Raw genomic sequence first — 21,492 nt, 5'->3', positions numbered from 1 at the left:
TCCTAATTTTTACGTATTTCTGTCGGTTCTGTAGCCATGCATAAATAATTCGTCGTTGTAAATAGAACTTTGTTTTCAGATAGCTTCACGGTTTCCTGACTGATTGGTGCAGCTGATTTTCGTACTTTTACTAGTCGACAAAGATTTTGTGCTCCTTTGTGCATGTATTCATGCTTTAGTTTCCATGTATATGTTCCTACATGTTCAAAGTATCCTATTATAACATCCGAGCTTCCTCAACCAGATTAAAACATTTCAGCTCCTCAACACCAAATTATAACGTTTCAGCTCCTCAACACCAAATTAAAACGTTCCACTTCAATTTGTTTGCACTTATAGCGATCCCAGCTTCCTCAACCAAATTAAAACGTTGCATTAGGAGGTGTCTGCTTCGTGCAAAAGGTCTTGAGTTCATATTGACGACAACAAGTAATTCTTCATTACAGACGTTTATTTACAAAAAGAACTGACAGATTTCACAGACTCAACAACTGACTCTCCGAGCTAACCGCACTGCATATCCGAACTGGCAACTGACAACTCCTAGGTGTATTAATATCCTTCCAAACAATGAGAGTCTTTCACAATGCTTTGTTCACAATACGATAGCAATTCACGACTTAAAACTAAATTAGACATTACAGAATTTTAGTACAGATTAAAGTAAGTAAAAGGATCAGTACATATAAATTCTTACAAGCATAATTTCCAAATATATTTTATAACATTTTTCTACCAGCTTCTGGATAACCTTCACCAGATTTGTACCGATGTTTCCAGAAATATCTTGACATTTGATTCTGGATATTTCTTGAGTGATTTAGAACAACTATTTATATGTAAAATGATTTAAATCGTGTTTCAAAACGTAAATAAATCTTTTTAGCAATATTTCTTGCTACAAATCGTCTTTCGAAATTGGGTTATGAAACAGTTTTCACAAGTTTTCGTATTTTTGCGATCATAATATAGAATTTCTCCATAGAAAGTGTGCATTAAACGTTCATTTAGAGACTTTCTCTTTAGCTGGTGAGTTTTTAAAAGTATCTTGTCCATATTATACGAAATAATTTAGCTCAAAACTGATAATTTATACAATTAATCAGAGCTACAGCAAACAGTGAGTCTTTCTTTTACAAAATGAAATGTAATTACAAAATTGAATGAAAATAGGTTACTAATTTACATTAATTCTATTTTTGTTCTTTCTGTGCAAAATGTCCTAATATTGACACAGTACAATATTTAAACATCACCAAAGTTTCCCTTTACATTTTGCATATCTGTATCGACATCCCCTAAAAGTCTACAGTATAGAATACTTCAATATGTCCCAATATGTCCTCTAATGTTACACTATACACCCCGCATACCGACTCATGATGGCGGTTAATCTTTACATATCTGAGTGTTTGACATATTTTCTTTGTCGGTATAAAATCCAGTCTAACATGTTTCTGTAAATCTTACCCAACAGATCAGTAACGTTTTTAACAAAAGAGTGAAACTGTGTCCTTACATCCTTGTGTTTCATCCTTGACTTTCTTCGTACAGTTGATTAGTCGGAGAACTTTATTTACTTCTTTTCCTGGGCAGCCACTTTTCTTGGAGGCTTGCTTCAGAAGAGGTAATTCGACATGTCTGTGTTCCGGTGTGAAAATTGGCTCTGTCGACAAGAATTTTGACAACACATCCTTTTTTGGTGAGGATGATGGTTAGAGACTTTTTGTACACACTGTAACACAGTAAAACGACGCATCATGAAGGAATCATCCGAATGGGACGGCAATCGGTAGATGTGATGTACGTGTACACACAAGTTCAGAAAATTGGATGACTGAATCAGGAGAACGATCTTCATAAACTGAGCAAATCAATAACGCTTTGGTCCATATCTGGCCCATATGCAAGCAGTTATTTGGATTGTAATTGATTGAAAGAATTGTTGTATGGTCTCCTGACAGATATCGTGTCACACTCTGTCCAACTGGCACATTATTTCGTCAAAATCCCGAGCTCGTTGGAGGACGATACCCATAATATGTAGCAATAAACGTTAAAAAAGTTAGTTGCGTAAGCTAGAAAATACGCCATACTGCCTCGATAATACTTACAACACTTACACAAAAACTTAGCGGAAACTACACCTCCATCGAAGTACTCGTTATTGGTGGTCTGTCTTACGTTCCGCATCCTGTACAGTACGAACAGCATTTATCTGTAGTGAAGACCATCTGAACGTCATCTGGCAGTTCAGACGGTTCAGCCGCCGTTACGTTTGTACATTTTTTGAATTTCCATGACAAATTTTGTGCCAAACACAATTAATACCTAGTTAGTGTGAAGTGTCCGTCTAACTCTGCGCTCCCGCTTGCTGTTGCAGGTTGTGGAAACGGGAAGTACCTGGGGGTCAACCCCCTGGTGTTCAAGGTGGGGGTCGACCGGTGCTGCAGTCTGGCCGAAGTGGCGCGGGAGAAGGAACACGAGGTGAGTGCTCGCTCCTGCTCAGATTCGCTCAAAATTCTGTCGCGAGGTGCGCAAACGACCGTCTGTAGCTACCAGAAAGGAAGCGTGGCGAGAAGTCACTATGGTAGGTACCTCCGTGGCAGCTCATCGGTGCCGGTCCGCCCTACCACATTACCCGCAGGCTGTACTGTCGCCATCGTAGTAAAACTGTGGATGACACATCGCACAGACAGCTGCTGCGTGGGTTAAGTAATTACCTGTACTAAGCTTTGTCTGATGTCAGCGACATAATTACGTCTCGTCTCTAACAGGTGCTGTGTTCATTGGCTTTGATATATTTATTAATTGGGAGTTTATGGTGCAATCATCGTGAATAATAAAATTAATTAATATTTATTTGACGTATAAAATTTTGTTCTTCTGTAGAACTGACGAAACGTGTACTAAACTCTCATTCTTTCTCCTGTATTTATCGTCTCACACGCTACGTATATTACTCAAAATTTACTCCTGTTCTCTTTCGCAAGTACCGACCAACCTAGCACCACACGAAATAAAATAATAACCAAAAGTTGATGATTAGTGAATCGTTATCCGACCAAAGACGAACTGAGACTAACTTCGCTGCACTCTACATTTCATCATTAGCTTTCCGACATCTTTCTTGGCGTTTTGGGCTGTTTCCGCCTCGACTGCCACCGGAAAATTGTGTTATGAATCATCCACTTTTCATTTAATTAAAAACCGATTTAATACAGGAAATGTCAAAGGAGATTTTTTTCCCTTGGGGCACATCAGTGGCCTATGCCTACTTACACACTATGTGTGCACTATAAATGTTCACTGTACATTTTTGACATCTTCGGAAATGCCAGTTTTGATTATGTTATGATGATTGGAAAATGGGCCTCGGCCTGAAACAAATAACCGAATGAGTAAAAAGTAAAAATTTACAGCTTGGACTGGTTTTTCGTTCTAATGATGAACAGAAGTTTCTGACCCAAGCTACCCCAGCATGGTGGGATTTCGTCTGCGTATTCTGATTAATTGTCGTTGCTAAACCATACCATTTTCACTCCAAATTTCTATCATATTCTGCCGTCTCTTTAGATGCTCTAAAAGTACTCCCCACTCCACTACGAGCCACTGCCGTGCCATCTACCACTACACATGGCGCCTGTGCACGTGTGCCTGTAGGAATGACCTCTTGCCGTCTTATACCTGCAGACCCGCTGGTGTCCCTCTCAGACTTTACCACCAAAGTCAAGGACGTGCAGGTGTGCGGCTTTTTTTACAGTCGTGGCCGGTTAAATACATGCAAGCCAGGCTTTTAGCGATGATGTAGAGAAAGTACAGCTAAGGGAAGATCTACGCTAATGGCTTAAGCTTTTGGGCCGTAGTGTGAACATCGAAAGGGTGTTCTCTTTCATAAACACCCAATGGATAAAAGAACACAACAAATTGCAAACTGACACAGTCACAAAGATGCTGTTGTAGTAGTGTGATTATTAATTATCCTGTCAAGAGTTCCGCGAAAAGATTTACGTCGTTACCAGGCGAAACTACTTTCGTCCGGACACAACTGTGGGTTCTTTGACTGCTTCGGCAGAAAGCTTATCAAACGAGAATACATTAATATTAGTTCATTTTGTTAAATAAATGAATAAAAGATTTACTTAACTTCGACAGATCTGTTTGCCACAGACGTACTGGATAATTTAGAACTGTAATGGACTAGCAAGGAATCGAATGGCTCTGAGCACTATGGAACTCAACTGCTGTGGTCATCAGTCCCCTAGAACTTAGAACTACTTAAACCTAACTAACCTAAGGACATCACACACATCCATGCCCGAGGCAGGATTCGAACCTGCGACCGTAGCAGTCGCACGGTTCCGGACTGCGCGCCTAGAACCGCGAGACCACCGCGGCCGGCAGCAAGGAATCACTTGCACTAATTAACAAACTGTTCTATCGAGGTACAATGTTCAACATTAACAAAAGTAGATGTTCATCTAAAACTATCCCTGTCCTCCAATGAGTTCTCGCTTGCCTCCACTGATGCAGCAAATACTGGTGGTTTGGGGTCATGGATTGTACACTACAGGGCGTCCGGCTAGGAGATGTCCTTGAACTAACCGATCCGTAACACGAACTTCCAGCATGATGGAGTAGCGTGGCGCAGCAGTTAGTTATCCGTATGCATTGTAACTGTTCATTGCACATTTTAGACATCTTCCTAAATTCCATTTTCGACTATGTTACGATGATTCGAAAAAGTGGTCTCGGCCTGAAACAAGCCATCGAGTGAAAGAAAGTATAAACTTGCACCTTTGGACTGGTTTTTCGTTCTACCAATTTGTACCAGTTGGTTGTGTCACTGTGGTAGCTACTGCTGCTCGAACTGCAGCACCGTGCTCTGAACACACATCTTCGCTCTCGGTAGTGCCACGTGGCCTTCTGAGGCCCTGTCTTCTTGCGACCGCACATCCTCTTGACCACCGCTGCCAGCAGTCATGTACAGTGGTTACTTTCCTGGCAAGTCTTTCTGCAATATCGCAGAAGGCACATCGAGCTTGCCGTAGCCCAGTTACACAATCCTGTTAAAATCCTAAGAGGTGCTGACAATGGCGTCTTCGTCACCTTAAAGGCATTCTTGACAAACATAAAGTCACCATGTCCAATCCCAAAGGTGACTGACATTCACGACCGTTATAGCGTGTATTCAAAGTGAATCTGGTTCGCAGCCCCATAGTGGCACTCCTAGAGCCACTCTGATGCCACTGGCGTGAAATCATGTATCAGACGAGAAACACGCCTACTATTTTTTTAATGTCATGGAGCTCCTTCTGTGTCAGGGTATAAGAGCCTGTTACTAGGAGTCGAAAGAAATATACACTACTGACCACTAAAATTGCTACACCACGCAGATGACGTGCTACAGATGCGAAATTTAACCGACAGGAAGAAGATGCTGTGATATGCAAAGGATTAGCTTTCCAGAGCATTCACACGAGGTTGGCGCCGGTGGCGACACCTACAACGTGCTGACATGAGGAAAGTTTCCAACCGATTTCTCATACACAAACAGCAGTTGACCGGCGCTGCCTGGTGAAACGTTGTTGTGATGCCTTGTGTAGGGAGGAGAAATGCGTACCATCTTGTATCCGACTTTGATAAAGGTCGGATTGTAGCCTATCGCGATTGCGGTTTATCGTATCGCGACATTTCTGTTCGCTTCGGTCGAGATCCAATGACTGTTAGCAGAATATGGAATCGGTGGGTTCAGGAGGGTAATACGGAACGCCGTGCTGGATCCCAACGGCCTCGTATCACTAGTAGTCGATATGACAAGCATCTTATCCGCACGGCTGTAACGGATCGTGCAGCCACGTCTCGATCCCTGACTCAACAGATGGGGACGTTTGCAAGACAAGAACCAACTGCACGAACAGTATGGGGTGCCATTGGTTACACGTCTCGGTCACCTCTTGTTCGCATTGATGTCACTTTGAACAGAGGTCGTTACATTTCACATGTGTTACTACCCGTGGCCCTACCCTTCATTCGATCCGTGCGAACCCCTACATTTCAGCAAGATAATGCACGACCGAATGTTGCAGGTCCTGTACAGGCCTTTCTGGATACAGAAAAATGTTCGATTGCTGTCTTGGCCAGCACATTCTCCAGATCTCTCAACAACCGAAAACGTCTGGTCAGTGGTGGCCGAGCAACTGGCTAGTCACAATACGCCAGTCACTGCTCTTGATGAACTGTGGTATCGTGTTGAAGCTGCATGGGCAGCTGTATCTGTACACGCCATCCAAGCTCTGTTTGACTCAATGCCCAGGCGTATCAAGGCCGTTATTACGGCCAGAAGTGGTTGTTCTGAGTACTGATTTCTCAGGATCTATGCACCCAAATTGCGTGAAAATGTAATCACATGTCAGTTCTAGTATAATACACTCCTGGAAATTGAAATAAGAACACAGTGAATTCATTGTCCCAGGAAGGGGAAACTTTATTGACACATTCCTGGGGTCAGACACATCACATGATCACACTGACAGAACCACAGGCACATAGACACAGGCAACAGAGCATGCACAATGTCGGCACTAGTACAGTGTATATCCACCTTTCGCAGCAATGCAGGCTGCTATTCTCCCATGGAGACGATCGTAGAGATGCTGGATGTAGTCCTGTGGAACGGCTTGCCATGCCATTTCCACCTGGCGCCTCAGTTGGACCAGCGTTCGTGCTGGACGTGCAGACCACGTGAGACGACACTTCATCCAGTCCCATACATGCTCAATGGGGGACAGATCCGTAGATCTTACTGGCCAGGGTAGTTGACTTACACGTTCTAGAGCACGTTGGGTGGCACGGGATACATGCGGATGTGCACTGTCCTGTTGGAACAGCAAGTTCCCTTGCCGGTCTAGGAATGGTAGAATGATGGGTTCGATGACGGTTTGGATGTACCGTGCACTATTCAGTGTCCCCTCGACGATCACCAGAGGTGTACGGCCAGTGTAGGAGATCGCTCCCCACACCATGATGCCGGGTGTTGGCCCTGTGTGCCTCGGTCGTATGCAGTCCTGATTGTGGCACTCACCTGCACGGCGCCAAACACGCATACGACCATCATTGGCACCAAGGCAGAAGCGACTCTCATCGCTGCAGACGAAACGTCTCCATTCGTCCCTCCATTCACGCCTGTCGCGACACCACTGGAGGCGGGCTGCACGATGTTGGGGCGTAAGCGGAAGACGGCCTAACGGTGTGCGGGACCGTAGCCCAGCTTCATGGAGACGGTTGCGAATGGTCCTCGCCGATACCCCAGGAGCAACAGTGTCCCTAATTTGCTGGGAAGTGGCCGTGCGGTCCCCTACGGCACTGCGTAGGATCCTACGGTCTTGGCGTGCATCCGTGCGTCGCTGCGGTCCGGTCCCAGGTCGACGGGCACGTGCACCTTCCGCCGACCACTGGCGACAACATCGATGTACTGTGTAGACCTCACGCCCCACGTGTTGAGCAATTCGGCGGTACGTCCACCCGGCCTCCCGCATGCCCACTATACGCCCTCGCTCAAAGTCCGTCAACTGCACATACGGTTCACGTCCACGCTGTCGCGGCATGCTACCAGTGTTAAAGACTGCGATGGAGCTCCGTATGCCACGGCAAACTGGCTGACACTGACGGCGGCGGTGCACAAATGCTGCGCAGCTAGCGCCATTCGACGGCCAACACCGCGGTTCCTGGTGTGTCCGCTGTGCAGTGCGTGTGATCATTGCTTGTAGAGCCCTCTCGCAGTGTCCGGAGCAAGTATGGTGGGTCTGACACACCGGTGTCAATGTGTTCTTTTTTCCATTTCCAGGAGTGTATATTTCTCCAATGAATGCCCGTTTATCATCTGCATTTCTTCTTTGTGTAGCAATTTTAATGGCCAGTAGTGTATGTATGTATGTATTTATTGAACTGGGGACGTAGAAACGATGGAGAGGCTTTGTCCGCGCCTTAGCCCTCAGTGGTACGCTACAGCAGTCCACTCACCCCACCGCCGCCCCAGACCGAACCCAGGGTTATTGTACTATTTGGTCCTAGACGATGATGCTGACAACAGTAGGTGACGTCTCACACTGGGGCAAGGCTCTTTCAAGTTCGGCAACGTTTTGAGCTCAGCGATAGGGCACTGCAGAGCTGAGGTACTGGATCGGTCCTCAGTAGCTACTCCCATACACCGTTGCAAGTTGCTACGAAACATCGCCAATGTCTGTGTTATCTATCTATGTTGCCTTCTCTTCTGTGGCAAACCTGCGATCTCTGGACGGTACCACAATTTGCAAGAAAAATAACATTCATGTTAAAGGGGATTTAAATGAAAAATATTAATACTCAATAACAGATTATTATTTTTTGTTCATAATTAACATAACTTAAGTTATTAGAATATCTTTTCTTTTCCAACCCAGAAGAGTAGATAACTGTTTATTTTTCCTTAATGAGGCATTTTTAGTTTATTTTAACGTAAGATTTCCTTAGAAAGAAAGCTGACCATTTTAGGAGACTGGTCAATTAGTTGCTATGATAACTGTCAAATGGTGACGCTGTTTACTGATTTTTTAGTTTCAGTACGTTTAAGGTTGACCTCACAAAAACTGATTGCAACTGACTATTATTAAACGACGGGAAATACCAAACTGACTCTCTTTCTGTTTATAATAGTTAGCCTTGCTTTTAGGGCAAAATGTCCAGCTAAATATAACGCTGGGTCCGATTTTTCTGTTTTTGGACGTGGCAACCCTGCCTACATTCACTGTAATATAGCTTGCAATAATGTGCTCGAAATGCTCAAAATGAATGATGTATTGTGACATAAATCATCACATTTGCGAGCCAAAAGCATTCTCTCTCAAGAAAATACACCTTTAAACTGACTGTGCCTCACCAAGATGGTAGCTTTAACTGGTGTAGCTGCCCTATCCAAGAAATACTGTGGGTCAAAGGACATTTTTGGGCAGGGTGAGAGGGGGTAGGGGGAGGGAGTAACTGTAATAAATTTAGTGGAGCTTTTGCTGACATAATTTATTTATAAATATTTACAAGTACAAGGTAAGACCATCTAACATCTTTGTTTAGAGTTTAACAACAAATTTATTTTTGTTTTAATTTTGATTCCATACGACCACAATAGCGTTGCCAGTCGATCATCAAATGTGAAATTACATCCGGGGCTAATAATAAAATAAACTGAACCGCAAAATAGGATTAATAATTATAGTTACATACCCCTTTCAAATTACTAATGGTGTCGCCGTTAGCTGCCGAAGACCAAACAAAGAAATAAATAAACTACTATTGAGAACCAATGGACAGAGAATGGATCCATTGTCATGACTCGTCTCCGAGCATTCTGCTGGAATGTTGTTAGCGTGCAAACTAGGAGAGGTGAATCATCCGACAGTCACTAGTCCCTACTTTAAAAACAATATTTTCTAAATTTCATCCATTTTTATAAATAGTCACAATTAAATGGACCGAAATCATTCTTGCAGTGACTAGATTCAGCTCACTGAGGTCAAAATATTCAACATGGTTGTGAAAATATGAGGTTTGTCTCTAATTACACAAACTTATCCAAACAATGATTAACGATACAAATCGTTGTCAGGTCTTACGTTCACATAATGACTGCAGCTGTCACTTTCCGACTGTAGCATGTTGCCAACAACGAATCTCTATGAAACTATCTGGCAGATAAATGCCTCAGACCTTTGCCTTTTGGAACCAAGCTCTCTACCGCCTGACCTATTCAAGGAGGACTCAAACCGCCAGTAACAACTTTACTTCCGCCATTACCTTACATCCTACGTCCCAAACGCCACATAAGTTCTTCAACATACCCTCTTCATCTACATCTACATACTCAACAAGCCACACTAAGGTTTATGGCGAGGGATAGCCTACACCACTACAAGTCGTTTCCTTTGCTATCACAATCGAAAACAGAACGAGGGAAAGTGACTGCCTACAGGCTGTTTCCGTAAGGAGCGTGCAAAAGTATAACACGGCACAGAGAATGCTCCACTGAACAATCTGAGGTACAGAGAAGCCACCTTGAGGAGGTAAGGAAGTAATCTTGTCAACCGATTTGTCTAGCATTACTGCGCTATTTATTTACATGTACATTGTTTATTTAGTGCAAGGAAATTGTCCCATGACAGGACGTGCTATGAATCAACGACAGACTCATTCATTGCTTACTGCTATTCAGAGACGTACAGTACACTAAGATGAAGCAGTACCGGTGCAGTTTCGCAGAACTCACTGACATGCACCTTGGGTATGGGGTTTCTCTGGATCGACAAATGTGGGAGACTGGTTGATCGGAAAGAAGAAACGAGAGACCTAGCAACATGTGGACCGCTCGCGCACCCGATTTCACAGGGGAGGTGCTGAAACGTGTTGCACTGAACAATACTTATCGTATTGCACGTGAAGTGAGCGCTGCACATACTAGCGTGTGGCGAGTACTCCACGAATAACAATTACACAAATATCACCCACAACGTGTCCATGTAATGCTTGTGACCTGCTTTGCACCAAGGGTCGCATTGTGTCAGCGGTTGCTCCAGCAATGGATTGATCAACTATATTTCCTCCAAATCGCCCTGCTTACTGACGAGGCCTCTTTGATCGAAATGATATTTCGGAAAACAGGAATAACCTCATGTGAAATGACGAAAACCCTTACTCTGTAGTAGAGTCACACCATCAAGTGCTCATGTCCTTACGCTGGCTTCTCTGACCCCAGGTTCCCTGTCTCAAATTGTTCATAGGAGCATCCTCTACGTCCTGTTAAATTTTTCCACGATCTTACAGAAACCACCCTGTATATGCCTCCGTAAGAGCCCTAACCTGTCTAGCCGGCCGGTGTGGCCGAGCGGTTCTAGGCGCTTCAGTCTGGAACCGCGCGACCGCTACGGTCGCAGGTTCGAATGCAGCCTCGATCGTGGATGTGTGTGATGTCCTTAGGTTAGTTAGGTTTAAGTAGTTCTAAGTTCTAGGGGACTGATGACCTCAGATGTTAAGTCCCATAGTGCACAGAGCCATTTGCACCTAACCCCTTTAATCTTATCTTCACGACCCTTGCGCGAAATGTACTTTGACGGCAGTAGAATCGTTCTGCAGTCAGCCTCCAATGCCGGTTCTCTAAATTTCCTCAATAGTAATCCTCGAAAAGAACGTCGCCTTCCCTTCAGCGATTTCCATTTGAGTTCCCGATGCCAATAACCCAGTAACAAATCTAGCACCCCGACCTGCCAGACCGACACTCCTGGAAGGAAGGATACTGTGGAGCCAGAGGGATGGCTTCCAGACTGGAATTTTTGGAGTGTAGCGAAATGTAGGCTGATTTTAAACTTCCCAACGGATTAAAAGTGTGTGTGGAACTGGAAATTTAACATGGGACCTTTGCCTATAGCATACGATATTTATGGGAGCACTTCTGTGAAGTTTGGAAGGTAGGCAATGAGGCACTGATTGTAGTAAAGCTGTCGGAGGGAGGGGTTCGAGAATCGTGCTTGAATAGATGATTCGGTGGAAAACTTGGCCGCGATAAGCAAATGTTTAATCTAACATGAAGTTTCAAATCAGCGCACATTCTGCAGAAGAGTGAAAATTCGTTCTGCAAACAAATCTCTTGGCGAAGCAAGTGAAAATCACCAGCTTGTTGGATAATGTTCCGTACGAGGTTCCTGTATTAACACTCACTGTTATCATCGGTCCTGTGATATTTTGTACCCCTTATGGGACATCTCTGGCAATGATTTATTACTGTGAAAAAATTCCAAGCCACACCGCAACTTGAAGTCCACGTTAAACCATGGGTACTCCATAAATGGCGGGGTTAGTCGTTTCGAAGGTCGGAGGAAGGAAGGTGTTCGCCACCTTTGGTAGGATCATACCCAGTAAAACTGGCCTTCAAAGCAACACGCCGGCCAATGACAGTTTTTGATTAGGATAATACCCTTTTCCCTTTCTGGCAATTGTACCCGTTGCAGATGATGACGTGTGTGAAATCTTATGGGACTTAACTGCTAAGGTCATCAGTCGCTAAGGTTACACACTACTTAACCTAAATTATCCTAAGGACAAACACACACACCCATGCCCGAGGGAGGACTCTAACTTCTGCAGGGAGAAGCCGTACAGTCCATGACTGCAGCGCCTGAGACCGCTAGACTAATCCCGCGCGGCTGTATCCGTTGCATTCAAAACACTGAGGTTTTACTGCCATATTTCAGTATCTGAATTTAGCGTAGGTTAGATAGGTATTTGGATTCGTAAGTGTTCTGGCATAGTCTAAATGCTATCTCCCACTCTCTGGCACTTTCTCTGAAACGTCATCTCACTTATGTAAATGAAAGGCTTTTGATGTCATCATGCATTGTCGCCGGCCGCGGTGGTCTAGCGGTTCTAGGCAGCGCAGTCCGGAACCGCGCGACTGCTACGGTCGCAGGTTCGAATCCCGCCTCGGGCATGGATGTGTGTGGTGTCCTTAGGTTATTTAGGTTTAAGTAGTTCTAAGTTCTAGGGGACTGATGACCAGAGTAGTTAAGTCCCATAGTCCCAAGTCCCAAAGTTCCTTGTCCAGGTTTTGTCTGTTGCTTTTGTTTTGATGCATTATGGTTTGTGAAAGCCTGCGACTGTGAAAACAATGGTTTCAGAAAAGCTTTTTTACAAACAAACACGTTCTGGCACTTGGGTTTATTACTTATAACGTTTTAATTATTGTCGTTATTTGATTAAAGTGTGAAGCACAAACATGGATGTGTAAAAACCCTAGTCCAATGTGAGAAGGTGTTTGAGTGCCCGATTCTAAGACGTTAAACAGGTCATTCTTCTGTGTGTCAGAAATTTCATAGACCTTAGGTTCCCGTCGTTGGAATAACTAAACAGAATGAACATGTACTGGCTTTTTTAAAGTCTTGTATCAGGTGTTCTGGAAAACCGCTACTTTCCAATATCCTACTCCCTTTCACCAAATGGAATGCCTCGCTGTAATCAATGAGTGCTATGTGCGCTTGATGATATACTCCTCGGCATCTGTCTGTCAGCTGTTTTATGATAAAGGCTTCCCCATCTGTGCATGTGCGATCTCTACAGAACCGCTTTTTCTACTTCTTCTGAGTAACGATTCGCTACCCTTTTGAACTGTTGTAGTTATGTTACGAGTAAACAAAGTATGTTGACTCCAAAGGTGCAACCCTGTAATCCTTCACGAGGAGATATGGCAACATCACTCCAGTTAAACACTTCAACTATTTAGGCGAAATTATCTGTAACGCTGGAAATGTAGTAAAGGGAATAAATCCAAATGAATTCCGTGAAACCTACACAATCACGTGGAATATCTGCAACAACAAATTACTTTCAACCAAAGTCAAACTGCGGTAACATGGGACAGGCGTTCGCAAAATACACACTATACTGTTCAGATATCTTCAGTGATTTCGTGGAGAAAATGGAACGGCAGATATTGCAGAGAGTATTCGAACCCTAGATCCAAGATGGTATCTATATGCGTGAAAATTCAGAAGAAATGTTATTTCCTGATCAAAATGCTTAGTACCATTTACGAAAAGACATCTAAAATTTTGCGGACATACAACAATAATGGACGACTCTCAGTTAATCATAAAAGTTTTCCACATTTTTAGCGGGACATGAAGAACTAAAATTCGGTGGCTAACCGACATCCAAAAGCATCTTAAGGAAGAGACGTTTCACACACAGACAAGGTTAGGGGCTACTCGCTTAGAAAAGACCCATGCATACAGAAGGTCGGCTCTCATCAGTTTACATCCAACGAGCTGGCAGGGTCGAGTCGGAAAATCAGATGTGTTGCACACAAAAAAAGCACAGGGTCATATTTGATAGAATGAAGTTTTATGTATGTATGAAGAGCACCAAGTTAAAGTTAATTAGGTATTCTACGGACTTCATCTTCATCTACAGTCTGCAAGGTACTGCAAAATGCATGGCACACGGTACTTCTAATTCGCGTACGGAAACCGGGAAGAATTCTTATCTAAACACCTCTGTCCATACTGTGATTACTGATGTTCTATACTAGACAGATATGTATGGTGTTATAGTATATTCCCAGATCCCTCACTTAATACTATTTCTTAAAAGTGTAAGTAGACTTTTTAAGTTGGCTTACGCATGACAGTTTAACTTCAAGAGTCTGATAGTTCAAATTTTTCAGCATCAGTGAAGCTATCCCAAGGGTAATAAAACTTGTTACGATTCGTTCCGCCTTTCTTCGTATACGTTTGATACCCATGATTTCCTGGGATCTATCGAAGAACCGAGGTCTACGTCGTGTTTCACCTGCCACTGAGCCTGTGAGCTCATTCCCTTTCACATTCCCTCAAGTAGTTACACCGAGGTATGATTATGCGTAGACAGGTCAGATTTTTGCCTGGCTAACATTATAATCTTAGGCTAATACGGCTTGATGTTTTGTAAAGTGCACTACTTTGCATCACTTTGAAGTCTGATCAACATCTGACTAAATATTTGTGTGGCTTTAGTCAGGCACTACTTCGTTATAGACAACTGCCATCAGCGAAAAGGCTGAGGTTACTATCAGTGAAGTCTATCAGATGATTAACATACAGCATATACGATAACTTCGCAGGGCTACACTTAAAGTTTCTTTTACATTTGTCCAAGTCATCCAATTTTGTAACGGTATGGAGTTAAAGGGTGGAATGATAAGGGAATGGACATAGTTTAAATATAAATATACCTTCAACGTCAATTTACTTATAATAACTATGCGGTAACATGGGATCCCATTTAGTAACTTTTAACTAAACCTCCACAAAGAACAATTAAGAACATAAAATTTTAGAAGCTAATGAAACTTGAATGTTAAATTAAAAAATAAAAATACTAACAAAATTTTCTTAAAATTTAAGTTCAGGACTACCAAACTATTACAACATAGAATATGAACATCAATTTCAGCTAACGTACAATGCAGAAAACCTGCTTGAAATACACCACAACCTTCAAAGACTAGAGCAATACGTAATAGATACATGAAATATGCAAGCTAACATCCCAGAGATGTTCGGGCTCACATGCGGTTCCTCTTCGTCGAAATATCTTGGCTCAAACTCGTCTAGGGTTTGAACTGTACGTGTCGCCCTACACGACCTAAATTAGACACTTGTGACCCTTTGGTTAAATTGTTTACGAAACTATATGAAACAAAATTAATGTAACATATAATAACAGTAATAACAATATCAGGGACTAAATTAATGACCCTTGAATGATGTAAGCCACACAGTTCCGATTTGGTTAGAGTAATGTTTATTCAGAAAGAAAACTAATAGCGAAAGTGGTCGTATTTAGAATTACTATTACGCTCGAGCGGATATTCATTTGTCCCAGTTCGATCACTCATAATCTCATCGTGTAACACAAGTCCAATACTCCAGCTCGGTATTTACACGAAAAGTTACGAGTTCACACCAGGCGCACTGCTGCTCACTTCTCAGAGACTGTCCCGCGATGCCACACAACGCGAATTTTTGCAGGTCGTTTCACTTCCTAGCTGCCTAAAGAGAGACTGTCCGCTTTCGCATATCAATCCGAACTGTACCCTTTGGTGCCTCCAGCCAAACTGTCCGCTTTCTCGTCTGCACCCGCATTGTCCCTCTGCCCGTTCCCGGCCACGTCTGCGACGCGTCCAATATTCTCGCTCAGCTGACTAAGGCAGTTTCCTTTCCTGAAGCCGTCTATCTGATTGTCTAAAGCTTATTCTACATTACTTTATATTTTAACATATTTAAATAATCAAAGCTTGACCACTTTCACATCCTAAATAAAATATCAATAATATCCATTATACAATAAAGGTTAAATTCTTTTACATAAAATCAATACCATTTCCTTCTTGCTTTTGAATGCCACGGCCAGTAGCCTTGCACGAATGTGTTTTCTGATAAATAAATAAGGAACAAAAGTAACTATTATGTACTAAAATCTACAACAAATATTCTAAATATTCTGTTACCTAATGATTCAATAAGATGTCATGCTCTCATCGTTCAATGTGCTTTGTGTGGAGGAAATGCTGATCTGATAGTTAACTGAAAATACTGAACATTTAAATATACTATATCTTTAAAAAAATAAATTTACAGAGTTGATATACACAACGTTTGTCATTTTAATGATGCACTTCTATATGAAATGTCGATCGCTAAGGTCGACCAAAGCGTTCAGGTTTTAGCATTCAGGTCTTTGTTAAAAAAAACTTGTTAGCTTCACTGTAACACTAAATCCTAAACTATTCCAGATATGATCAATATTCAAGTTTTATTGGGATCACCATGAAAATTTATGGAGGATCGCTGATTAAAATTAATGTGGCTTCATTCCCTGAATTACTACAGAATTAAATAGTTTCCATAATTGTTTCCCTTTATGGCCGAACTTAGGTCTGCCATATTTAACACTGCTACGTCTCCTTGGCCACTAACAGCTTCTACTGGGTTTCCCTCTGTCTCACTCACACACTACAGCTCTTACGCCTCAGACGTCTGTGAGTTACCCTATCTCGTGGCGAATCTGCGATCTTTGTGACACCCAGTAATCTGACGACAGGGTTCGTTTCACAATTGCTGAAGGCTGACTCTTTCGGCCATATACTTAAATGAGAGCGAAATGCTCGTTAACTCACAAATGGATCTAAGTTTATCAGTATTGGAGCTAATTTTATCTTTGAAAGCTTCTAAAACAGTAATCAGTTTGACCAACATTTGAAGCATCCAACAGAATAGTACCAAGTTAAGTATGCAACATCTCTACGGCTAAATAATTTAAACGCCAGTTTAAAAAAAGGCAAATGGCTACATTTATGCTGGTCGTAATCTAAACATAACTTATGGAGTTGTTAGTTTACTCAGGCACTTTCCATAAATAACGATTTAACATAAGTTTGTTGACAAACAAATACGCTTGCGTGACTACACAAAGCATGGGAAAGCAAGAAGTAACTCCTTCACATAATTTGAACATAGCATAGTCGGAACTCTCAAGCAAGTGTGAAGAGTTTGAATCACATTGCAGTTTACAGAGAACCAGGATGGCGGAACCTGACGTACTCGTAGACTATATGGGCTAAAGTCCCTCACTAGTACAGGATAAAGATAAGCCAGTTGCTCATCTTTCACACCCACAACACGCTTCCTTCCATGTCAACAATCAACTGGTGAACAAAGAAAAATGATGACACAAGCAGTGTCCTCTAGGAGCATTAACTGTAAGCTACAATGGATGGCTGACTCGCAAGCAATGTACTCTTGTGAATATTTTTAAAACTAAACCCGCTTGGGTCTGAGAGACCCAGCCCGTTAACAGGCAAATTCAAAGCACTCAAATCCCTGCAGAAATAGCGCAAGGCCAAGCAGTCACAATTCAGTCATCAGAGCTGGCTGAGTAACTGGAGAGTCTGCTTGAGAACCGCGCACTCCCTCCAGAACAAGCAGCGAGCAATGGCTGCTACGGAGGAGGAGCGATCACGCTGGAGGTAAGCACGTCCGCTACACGTCCACAAGCGAACCCTCCCGGCGAACCAACGCCTCGGCCGTAACGCGGAACCACAATGCTCACCGCGGCCCATCACAAGCCGTAGAGCCTCGTTGCACAGCAGGCCACTTCCACCAACAAATCGCTGTCTAAGGGGGCGCTCGCTCGCCCTTTAAAGGAAGAGGTTTCAATAAGTAATGCAACGCATGTTTTTTCTCGGCTAATTTCGGTCGAAAAAATGCGCGATCTTCAGCCCCTATAGCGTCATGAAATTCTGATAGGTGACGGCGCCATTAAGTAGGCTTCGAAATGGCGCCTGTACTGGTGGTGCGTCCCAAGCACAGACCTGTCATTGAGTTGCTTTTGGCGGAAAACCAGAGCATCGCAGTTGTTCTTGGACGCTTGCAGAATGTCTACGGAAACCTTGTGGTGAACAAAAGCACGGGGAGTCGTGGGGCGAGGAGTCTGTCATTATCGTAAAAATGTCGCGCAAATTAGTCCGATCTCCTGCGTGCCGGTCGGCCACATACACCTGTGACTCCTGCAGTAAGGGAATGTGCGGACGTTCTCATTCGAGGTGACCGGCGGGTCACAACGAACGCCTTCTTCTCCACGACAGGGCAAAGTCCCACACAAGTCTGCGCACCCGAGAGGAACTCACGAAACTTAACTGGACCGCTCTTCCTCATCCATCTTAAAGCCCAGATCTTGTACCTTCCGAATTCCACCTGTTTTCCCCACGAATGATACACCACGCGTGTAGCAGTACCTGGATGATGGAGAAGTAATTGATGCAGCAAGAAGATGGCTCCGATTTCGACCAGTTGAGTGGTACCATGTGGGCATACAGGGCCTCCCAGTAAGGTTGCGTAAGGCCGTTGCATGTTAAAAAATGCGGTTTTTTACCCAAAAGATTGTAGAATAATATGGTGTGGAATAATAATATTCCAATACGCGATACTATTCCACAATAAAACTGACCTGATTTTAGAAAAAAAAGTCTTGCATCACTTATTGAACTCCCCTCGTACAACCGCTGCGCACCTCGCTGTCCCATGTGGGCCGGCCGGTGTGGCCGTGCGGTTCTAGGCGCCTCAGTCTGGAACTGCGTGAGCGCTACGGTCGCAAGTTCGAATCCTGCCTCGGGCATGGGTGTGTGTGATATACTTAGGCTAGTTAGGTTTAATTAGTTCTAAGTTCTAGAGGACTGATGACCTCAGATGTTAAGTCCCATAGTGCTCAGAGCCTTTTTTTTATCTTATTTATTTTTTGTCCCATGTGGAGATGGCGCAACAAACAGCCGGCAGCCGGTCAGAGACATGTATGGACAGTACCAACAACACTGCTAAAAGGAGACTTGTTTTGTCCTGCATACCAGTCACAAATTTCGTTTAGTACCCTTTACGCCTGCACTTTCCATAATAAGGATATACTAGAGCTATTCAGAAGATAAGTTCCGATTGATCGCGAAATGTTGTCTTCATAGCCAGGAGTTAATGTGTGCAGAGATGAAACACAGAGGGAACCAATTACGGGCTGTAGTGCGGGTGATCAAACACTTCCCATCAAAAACGGTGCAGGAGCATTTTCATTTCCCCTGCAGATTGCGACCGTGAATTGTCACGAATTAAGAAACGTATGACAGTTTTGTAAATTGGGCTGCATAACATCAGGCGAAACCTCTCACCAAGACCTCATACTTGGCGGGGGACACTACTTTCTACGCATCTGTATGTGCTCACCGTGCTCTCAGCACTGAAAAGTGGGAAGTGATGCAACCGACAGGCATACTAGAGACACTGTCGAATACACACGTTCAAAGCATTATTAGATTTTCACAGTGGTTTCCATGAAACCACTTTACATGAGGTATGAAGATGGAAAGCTTTCAAGAACTTTCTCATGGTAGTCCAGAATACAGAATACGTAACAGGTATGTACTTCTGAAATCAGAAATCCCGGAATGGATCTAAACCTCTGCCCATATCACCAGTACAGTGTTACTCCTAAGTCTGCGCATGACTGCCTCCAGGAGGAGACACTATCAATACACCTATTTTCACTGGTGATCCAGAGGAGACTCCCTGCATCTTGTGGACAAAGTACCAACACCAAAAACCAGCGCTTTGCAACCCCACCATGCTTCAATGTTTCCAGTCATATGAGGCCCTGGGAAAATGCACCAATCGTCTGTATTCAACGCTCTCTTCAAAACCCCACGAGAGTGGATAGCAACATTTTTGTACCAATAGTTGTTGTGGCCGTCAAATTTGCAGTAGCACTCTCTGATGTCACTTTACGTCTTCCTGAGTCGCTCAATCAACTCCATTTTGTGGGACGCGCGAAAGCAGCCGTGAAAACCGCCACCAAAAATGAAAAAATTCTATGTAAAAAGAGCTAAATTTTAAAATTCGCTCGCTCATAAGCAATTGGAAATACTCGTAGCGCTAAATTCCTGCTAAGGCTTTTCGTGTGAAGTCAAATTACTTTGAACACCAAATCATCCACATTCGGCCAATTATCCTTATTTAAGGGCAGTTTAGTTAGGTATCAACCAACCCATGTAGTTAGCTCTATGTGTTAACATTAGCTAATTGCCATACCAGTACAAAGTGATAATATCGGCTTTAAAAATGGAAATCAAAGTACAATATAAAAGTGAAGAGAGATAAATCTTTACAGACATTATTTAAGCAATTATCGTTCGTATTTACGTTCATATACAATTTATTTTTTGATGTTTTTTTGCGTTTCGGGAAAGATGGTCCCGGTGAGGAAACGTTGTCGTCCAGATCTCTGACTTCTTGTGGCCTTGGACATAAATCGACTGGTTCCTCTACGATGCCGACCTCATCGTTGATTTGCGTCGAATCAAGGACGAAGTCCTCTTCTGTGAGAGAGTGAAGGCATGAAAGCCCCTTGCAATCGCTGCATAAAGCGAATCACTCTATGGACGCTTTGTTACAGTAACAAGCTGCTTGGCGTCTCTTCTTGTACTTGCAGGAAACTGTTTTTAACAGTTCCATGGGCCGATGATTGGCTGATTGCAACGGGGATCACTCCGTTTCGGTGGATCCAAGGTATTGTTCCTCCAATGTGTGAACCTGCAGGTAGACCCCGAGGGAGAGCTCGGCGAGCGCCGGCTTCGGTGGGAAGCAAATATTATTTTTCGATAAAGCTCTCTGGAATAGTTGCAGACGAATTCCATTCAAAGCTTCGGAGCTGCCACACGTTTACAGACAGGCAATGAACTTCACTCCTGCTTCAGCGGTGGAATGCACGAAGTCAGAGGCGATGTGCTGGAGCTTGGCGTTCTTTTCAAACGTGTTTATAAATTTGATTTTGCGTTTCGAGAAAATTGTAGTGGTGATGCGACTGCCAACGAAGGCGTGAAGAAAGAACAAATGTTATTTGGCTTCTTTAGAGAGCTAAGAACTAAGAGGGGGAGCTGCAAATTGATATGTCTTGGTTGCGTTTTCCAGGTTACATAAGGAGCATATTGATGACGGGTTCTCCCTGTTCACTACTGCCAGCTATATGATCAGTCAGCAAGACCAATAAACATGTATCTTCCTCGACAGTGAAGACGTTGCCTCCCTGCCTCGACTTTTATACAGCTGAGCTAATAATCAAGGGGCCTGCGTCCTCATTGGTCTGCTTGGCCTGTATTCTGCAAGCCACCTAATGGTGTGTGGCGGAGGGTACTTTCGGTACCACTATCTGATCCCTCAAAACGCGAATAGTGTGTGTGAAGATGATTGTCTTCAAGCCTCTGCATTGGTTCTAGTTTCTCGAATTTTCTCCTCGTGGTCAATATGCGGGATGTATGTGGGGGGAAGTAATATGCTGTCCGACTCCTCCTGAAAAGTGCTGTCCCGAAATTTCAGTAGTAAATCTCTCGGAGATGCA

General features: G+C 43.4%; 1 protein-coding gene across 1 annotated transcript in view; it reads left to right on the top strand.

Annotated features, from left to right (window-relative positions):
- Window positions 1-21,492, top strand: part of LOC126282446 (uncharacterized) — a 781,073-nt gene that overhangs the window by 526,587 nt on the left and 232,994 nt on the right. Inside the window, exon 3 of the mRNA XM_049982101.1 lies at window positions 2,384-2,487. Coding sequence (XP_049838058.1) covers window positions 2,384-2,487 — 104 coding nt within the window. The remainder of the gene's footprint in view (window positions 1-2,383; window positions 2,488-21,492) is intronic.

Source organism: Schistocerca gregaria, chromosome 7 (assembly GCF_023897955.1).
Source record: "Schistocerca gregaria isolate iqSchGreg1 chromosome 7, iqSchGreg1.2, whole genome shotgun sequence".
Lineage (NCBI taxonomy): Eukaryota > Metazoa > Arthropoda > Insecta > Orthoptera > Acrididae > Schistocerca > Schistocerca gregaria.
The sequence above is the reverse complement of the archived record's forward strand: the minus strand, read 5'-3'. Positions and strand labels throughout refer to the sequence as shown.